This window comes from Malania oleifera, chromosome 8 (assembly GCF_029873635.1).
Source record: "Malania oleifera isolate guangnan ecotype guangnan chromosome 8, ASM2987363v1, whole genome shotgun sequence".
Lineage (NCBI taxonomy): Eukaryota > Viridiplantae > Streptophyta > Magnoliopsida > Santalales > Ximeniaceae > Malania > Malania oleifera.
The window spans coordinates 3,521,870-3,530,028 of NC_080424.1; the positions used below are offsets into that span (position 1 = coordinate 3,521,870).

Genomic DNA, 8,159 nt, shown 5'->3' on the forward strand with positions numbered 1-8,159 from the left:
CCATCGACGCACTTCTGGTAATTCACCGGTGTAATATTTCAAGAAGAAATCGAACACATGACTTTGGGGTTATCAAAGTCATAAGTCGCTCTTATTATTTGATAAATTAGGAACTTTTAACACGTGCTTATACGTATGAACGAGAATCAAATTGACCCAAAAGTTTTAAGTAATTGAGGAGTATCAATGTGTAATTTTCATGTATATATGCATGTGTTGTTCATGTCATAAAATTAATTTTATACTTTTGGTAGATACGCGAGTCTTGTAGTTCATCCCAAATCAAAAAATTATATTTTGTATAATGCAGCCTTTTTTATGTCATTTCTTTTTTCTTCCTTGCCGGATTAATTTGCTTACCATTGTTGTACATTATAATATGTGTATATAAAAATTATATTAAATTCCTTGAAAATGAAAAACTAATAATGCAGTGAAGGCCCAGTGTGCAGTCTTCATTTCAAAAAAATTAAATACCAACCACGACAGAAACAAAAGTAATGAAATGACTTTGCCTTTTTCTTTTTTTCTTGGGTCAAACATATTGGTTTGCACAGCTTTTTACACGCCCATCAATCAGAAAAAAAATAATAATAATAATAGAAAAGAAGAGAAAATACAAGGCTCCTACCCTTATCATAAGTCATGATCACAATTTTTATTGTTTCTTTCGGCCACCACTAACCTATATTGTACTAGGACAGTAACCCTTCAATTCCTCAAAGCTACTCTATCTACCTACCCTCCCTACTACCTAAAACCCTAATGCTCATGTACTCTGCTTTGGTAGCTGCAACAATCCATTCTAGCTTTCTGGCTTTGAAACCATTGATCACCACGTGAGTCCATATGCCATGGGCAGTCAATAATCTTGTCTGCATCAGAATCCATGCATGCATGCTTCATCCGTCACCGCCATTAGAAAAAAAGTGGACCATTGATCTCGCTCAAAAGCATTATAAAGATAGAATACATATATGACTCAAATACAATTCGTATGTGTTGGCTATGCTCATCGCATTGGGACCAACACCAGACATGGATGGTTGGCATGAAGGAGGTTTTGGGGACATATCATGCACCTACGCTGCTCCACATGCCTGCCTGCTTGCTTGCTTTATTAAAAAAAGTGCTTTTCTTTGCTTTTGTTTTTCGTTTTTGTTTTCATTCCTTTGTCGGCCTCACAATACCCATAATGGAGAAGGTTGATAATGGTTCAAGAAAAAACTTAGGTATCACGAGATATGGTGTCATCTTCGTTAAAATTGTAACATTGTATGATTGTGAAAGATCAAATTGTTTACTTGATACAGTTCTACGATACTTCATGATATAAGTTTTTCTTATCATCTAATCCTTTTCTCTTCTTGATATTCATTCATAGGCCTAGGAAAATGTAATAGAGGAGAGTTACGGGCAAGGAAACTAGCATCCCAAAAATAACCCTGCAAAACCAAAAGAGAGAGAATGTTTAGTCCATGCATGACCTAGTGCGAATCTCATTTCAAAGGAAGCAAATCTAAGTAAACACAAGACACACACTCTCTCTCTCTCTCTCTCTCTCTCTCTCTCTCTCTATCCTCTCTCTCTCTCTCTCTCTCTCTCTCTCTCTCTCGTGTCAGCATATGTGCATGATGGCTTGTAAAATGAAGTGGAGCTTTATTTCCGTCAAACCCACTAAACATGTAAAAATCAAAAGAACAATGAGTTGTGGATCAATCACAAATCATGCAAATATATCTCCACCACAACTTACTTGGACATGCTGTTTTGCCTAAAGCAACACTGAAAAGCACCTTTCATTATATTGCGTGAGGTAGGCTAGCTAAAAGTAGCTTTTTATCTACCTGCCGCTAAGTTTTTCTTCCGCTTATTGTCCTTCCAGGCTCCAGCCACCAAAATAATAATAATAATAATTGTGATTTGTGATATAAAAATAATATATATTTTTATATATTAATATATACACATATAAAGGTGGACACACACAGATAGATATATATATATATATATATATATATATATATATATATATATATAGCAAAAAGATAATTAACTCGACAAATGGATTTAATGTGATATTTTGATATGATATATGCGTGGGACCAAGTGCTGTATGAAGTCAATATCAGTCGAAATGCATTTGTCAATATTTGTGTATATTTGATTCTAGATCATATCCTCTCTCTCTCTCTCTCTCTCTCTCTATATATATATATATATAAAACAAATATCTACTTGCACCAAGTCTAATGCAACTCAATAGAAAAAAAAATAGTATAAGCATGCAGCTAACATTTATATATATATATATATATATATATGTATATAAAATGTTGGTATATAAAAATGTTATACTTACTTCCTAAACAACACAGGGAATAACTAGTATTGACTCGACAAATACATTTAAATACTATTAAGATACGTGAGTGTGGAATGCTCATATTTAATTGCGATAACGAGAGAGAGAGAGAGAGAGAGAGAGAGAGAGAGAGAGAGAGAGTCCATTGAATCACTAATATTTATTAGCTAGTGATCCCTAATTAATTGCAAAAATCAGATGTGATTTAATCAATTAGGCTTACCCAGTGCTTAGAATGTCGGGATGCAGCCCATATTCCCTTGCAAACACAAATGGTACAATTCCTTGCGGAAGAGCTGCCTGAGATTAATTGAATGAGACCCATATCAAATTAATTAATTAATTAAGAGTTAATTTAAATTTGCATCGATTTTTTTTCTAGGTGTATATATATATATATATATATATATATAAATATATACATGCATGCATGCATGTACGTACCTGTACGATAGCCGTACGTAGACGTTCGCCCCTCAATCCAACGGCTACAGATGCAGCTGACATTAGGGCAGGTCCGCTGATGAAACGTATCACCATCCCCATTGTTGCCCTTTTCGTCCCACATGCAATTATTCTTGGCTGAAGTGCCATAAACAGACCTGCGCCCACATTATTAATTAATTCACATATTATATATATATATATATATATATATATATATATATATATATATGAGTGTTCCAAACCGCTTGAACAATCACTAATCTATTAAGATGATGGATTCATCCCTTTACCTTTTTCCATTTAAATTCTAAGGTGTTATCTCAAATAATTAAAAAATCGGTATCTCAAAAAAAGTCTCAAAGATATAATCCTAATCATTTAATCAAGAGAGTTTTGAGTTTATTATATAAGCTGCCCTTAAGAGATTACTATTAATCAAAATGCCCTTCAATTTTGATTAGCATTTTACTCTAAAAAAATTAATGTTCTTGTTTATTTTTTTAATGATTAATATTTTATCTTTTTGAATTTTTCATAAGGAAAGACACGTACAGAGCAAGTAGGATATGGGTGAGGTCATACCCGAATGGTAGCCTCATGGGCCTACTAGCGTTTTGTACGTGTCTTTCCAATATATATATCTATATATACAACTCTCGAGATTAAAGTTTCATGAAGGTTAATTTTTTTTTGAATTCTACTATGTATTTATAAAAGCAAATACGACGTAAAATAATATAATATACCTAAACTGAACATGGCCATCCCAAGACCTGCATCTGAAATTATCTTTATTGAGTATTTTATCAAACTTGGCATCCCAACATTCCATCTGCACACACCATTAAAATGATTTTGTTAATGAATAATTGTAGGCTCAACTCTTGTAAACCAAATAATAGTTTTTACATGAAATTTAGAATGCCACCGACCACAATTAATTAAGTAAATACTTTATATTATAAACCCAACTAATAAAATTCATTTTATTAACAAATAACAAATTGTGTTAATTGCACACTCTTTCATTCCCTCCAAAATTATCTACATGCTAATTTAGCATGTGTAATATTTTATGAAAAATGAGACAGATATTTCACAAATTTTAAATTTTATTTTCCCCGTAAAATTATTTATGCATTTATACATCGCGAACATTGTTAATAAACAATAACATGTAATAGATTTTTTTTAAAAAAAAATATATTAAAGGAAAAATGATGAATGAAAGTAGATATTAAAAAATATAATTCTTAGATAAAATGGTAAAAATTGAAGACGCTGAGACAAAATAATATATAAATTGAAATTCATAAAGCATTTTATTATTAATATTGAGTAATTAAATATTATATATATATATATATATATATATATATATATATATATTAAAATTACTTACTTGAAGGAGACTAGAGACCATAGAAGGCCAAAGACGCTGGAGTAAGTATTGGGATTGCGGGCAAGCTTCCGGCCAACCACGACGAGTATCAATCTCAGGAGCACCGCCGCATGCGGCATCGCCTGATTCCCCGCCGCCCCACTCCCCTTCATTTCTGCTTCTTCCTCCGCCGCCGCCGGCGGATACTTTGACGTGTCTCTAAAGCTCGGCTCTTTCTCTGCCCCACGTACATAAAATATTAATTACTTTGTACACTTTCCTCCATCCGCCCCCCCCCCCCCCCCCAAAAAAAAAGGAAAAAGAAAAAGAAAAGGTTGTATACTTTAAGAAAATCAATTTGAAAATGTCTGCTAAAGAAAAGTTAAATAGAAAGTGTCACATGATGCTTCTTGCCCCAACAATTTTAAAATTAAATTGACTTATCAAGTAACAAATTAGATCAATCTTTAATTCGATTTGCATGGTATATTGGGATCAGTATTTTTTTTTTTTTTAATTATCCAAAATTTCAATCTAGACAAATCTTTTGAACCTTTTTAGACAGTACAAAATTGAGAAAGAGGACGTGATCGATCCACACCACAACTCCATTATGATGAATCAAGAATTGACCTTTCTGTGAAATCAAATCCAAAACTTCTAAATATCGTAAACCTTGCAGCTAGCCCCCGAGGGGTGGAGCATGAAGACTAATAATGTTTTATTATATATGCTTTGGTACATCATATGAGAAACTAATTTACTTATTTAGTTTGACTTGATTGAGATGGACGTTCAAGTCTATTTATGGTCTGGCACACCAAAACAACATTGCATTGAGACATCATAATTTATTTTTCAAGTAAAAGAAAAACAAATGAGACAGATTAGGAACATAGACTGCAAAAGTACAAACAATCATACGTGATCAGAAAATATCTCTATTATTACATCTTATTTAGCAAATATGTAAAATCATAGAGACATATTTCGTTTTATTCTAATTTATTATTAAGTACCAAAAAATTCTTTATTTCATTAATTATCATTAATTAGTGGTCATCAAGCATATCGAGAGTCAATCACGGCAACTTAATCGAATTTTTCAAATAGACCAATAGTGCAAATCTTGAAAGTTAGTACGGAATTCATTTTATGGTGTTTTTTTGTTTATTTATTAATTTATTTTTGAGAGGGTTGAGGGTAAAATGACGGTTTGATTTTATTCTATGGATGGTAATTAAATTAATTAAAATTACTCTGGCATTTCTTTTTTTCCCCCCTTTTCTTTCATTTTTCTTCAATTTAAGCTTTTATGTGCTCAAAAAGCCTATTAATTCTTTGATTTTATTCTATGGATGGTAATTTTTTTCCCCATTTTTATTTCATTTTTCTTCGGTTTAAGCTTTTATCCATTTGAAAAGCTTGTTCATGGTCTTTCTCATTGTTTTTTTCTTTTTTTTATTGATCTTTAATGATGCCTAGCTATATGGCGTAACAAGATCTCTAATTAGAAATAATTCATTACTTTTTTGAAATTTCTTCTCGTTCATTTTGAGTTTTAAATTTGAGAGCTAAACAAAATTTTACAATCAAATAATTGAAATATTTTCTATGACATGCATTAATTAAATTGTGAGACTAGGTACACCATCTAAATTGTATATTATGATTATGTTCACATCTTTTTATTAAATCAAATAATAAAATTTTTCATAAGTTTAGTTTTATTTTATTTAAAAACATGCATACTTTAAATTAATAAACTACATATTTTAAACTCAAGATTTGCCATTCAAGATAAGCAAGAACTACGGACATATTTATGTAAACATTCTAAATAATTTTACTAAAAATCTTAAGACTTATTTAGAGTAATTTATTGTGTTTAGATTTCAAAAATAATAAATATATATTTTAAAAAATTTCTGTATATATATATATATATATATATATTAAAAAAATTTTAAAACAATATGGCAATTTTAAAATTATTTTAAAATTTAAAAATAAAACATGGAATCACAAATATTTAGCTAATCTATTCTAGCCATTTTTTTTTTTAATTTTTTATTTTCAAATTTGTACTTGAAAATAAAAGAAAACAAAGACCAAAGTGCATACCTCCAACATCCTTGCAGTACCGTTGTCTCTCATCCCCGCCATTAGTTGCCTGAAGCTTCGCCGGCGACTCCCACGCTATTTTCATCCCAGAAAAAGTAGGCGACTGCTGCAGGAAAACCTTCCCCCCCACCGGCGACCTCACCCCAATCGGCGTGTTCACCGCCGTTGTTGTTGCCGTCGTCGCGTCCACCTCGTTGAAGTTCGACGGCCGCGGCGTTGGCTGCAGCGAGTACGCGTCCGACGACGCGTACCCGGACAACTGAGGGCTCATCATCGTTCGATACCCAAACTCAACGTCGCCGTTCCCGTGGCTGAACTCGTGCGGCTGCGCCGGCGTGTTGACGGAGAAAATATCGGCGCCGGAGAGGTTCGAGGCGCGGGGAGTGATCCCCATGGACGTCGAGAACGCCAAGTCAGGGGCGGTTGACGTGGACCGTCGGATGCGGACGCGGATGCGGCCGGCGCCGTCGACCTCCGAGTCGGTGCACAGCGGGTCGCGCCCGTCCAGTGAAATGACGTCGCCGTCGATCTCGAATTTGGAGATGGAGGCGGCGGCGGTGGGTCCCGGAAACTGGTTCCGGATTAGTATCGTGGCGGCTCTGTACTCGAACAGAAAAAGAAGAAGAGTGTACCAGATGATGCATTGGAGGACGACGAGTTGCACCATGAGGCTCTGGGTGAAGTCGCCGTACATGGCGCTGAGGAGTGGGATTCCCATGACGAGGGTGTTGGGGAGAGTAGCGAGTGAGAAGAGGGTGATGAGCCAGTCGAGCGGGAGGCCGACGAAGGCGGCGGAGAGGGAGAGGAGGAGGAGGACGACGAGCTTGGAGACAGTGTCGGCGAGGATGAACTTGGTGTCCATCTGGTAAGGGTTGTTCTGGGCGATAAAGTGGAATGAGAGCACCGGAACTGCGAAAACGGCAACGAACCTGTTTATGCCGGAGCACTGCTCTGGCGTAAATATCTTCCACCACTTCACCGACCCGTATGCCACTATCATCGCAAAGTACAGCGGTACCATCGCGCACATCACCTTGTAAAAATCTTCTGCGCTTATCATCTTCAACCTCTCTCTCTCTCTCTCTCTCTCTCTCTCTCTGTATTTGGGGGGGGGGGGGGGGTGGTTTTGTATATATAGGAGAATAGGAGTTATGTATAATTTGTGGACAATGTTGCCCTTGGGGGAATTGTTGATTTTTTTTTTTAGAACATGCACTTGGAGGGGACATGCACTGTTAATAGCGGGAATTGCGGTTGGTGAGCTAGCTAGCTAGCTTAATCATTTTTTCACTTTTAATATCTTGGGTTTTCTGTTTTCTTTTTTGCGTGGTGAATTTGAGAGATCCTCCATCTCGATGTTGATCTTCTGCATCAATGGTTAATTAAAGACGTGGTGATCGATCAGCTTTTGCATATAAATATGATGGGAATGGTTAACTAATTTAGCTTTTTATGGATGAAAGCATGCATGCATATGGGGAAATGCAGAAAGATTTTTTCATGATAGTATGATTTTAATTGGACAATATTGTGCTTCGTGCATCATTCATTGGAGCATTAGGGTTTGTTTGCCATAATTCCTCAGCTCCATGGGGGGTACGTCCTCCTTAATTTTTTAATGAGAAGTTGAGATTAGGTGATGTGAGAAATATAGAGAAGACAATAGTACGACTGGTTTTCTAGTTAGGGAATGAGAAAAGAGAAATAATGTTATTTACAAAAAATAACATCTTTTAACACGTTTTCTGAAATGTATCTTTTGGATGGATAAGTTGAGTCTCACTTCTCTTCGTCAGTAGTTCATCCTCTAGATTTTTATTTGGTTGGTTTATATTTTCTGAT

General features: G+C 35.0%; 1 protein-coding gene across 1 annotated transcript; it reads right to left on the reverse strand.

The window, feature by feature from the left end:
* Positions 1–498: 498 nt before the first annotated feature.
* On the reverse strand, positions 499–7,416 carry LOC131161321 (auxin efflux carrier component 6). The gene is made up of 6 exons (XM_058117007.1): positions 6,318–7,416; positions 4,215–4,431; positions 3,559–3,644; positions 2,810–2,967; positions 2,589–2,665; positions 499–1,445 (listed from the first exon to the last, which is right to left on the reverse strand). Exons 1-6 carry the CDS (start codon positions 7,375–7,377, stop codon positions 1,379–1,381), a joined length of 1,665 nt encoding a protein of 554 aa, XP_057972990.1. The 5' UTR covers positions 7,378–7,416; the 3' UTR covers positions 499–1,378.
* Positions 7,417–8,159: the final 743 nt, after the last annotated feature.

Bases quoted from the DNA above. Each gene is read 5' to 3' on its own strand.
- LOC131161321 (XM_058117007.1), bottom strand. From the start codon at position 7,377: ATGATAAGCGCAGAAGATTTTTACAAGGTGATGTGCGCGATGGTACCG. The intron at 4,432-6,317 runs GTATGCACTTTG...TACGTGGGGCAG, and splicing joins GTACTGCAAGGATGTTGGAG to AGAAAGAGCCGAGCTTTAGA. The intron at 1,446-2,588 runs GTAAGCCTAATT...TTGGTTTTGCAG, and splicing joins CCCGACATTCTAAGCACTGG to GGTTATTTTTGGGATGCTAG.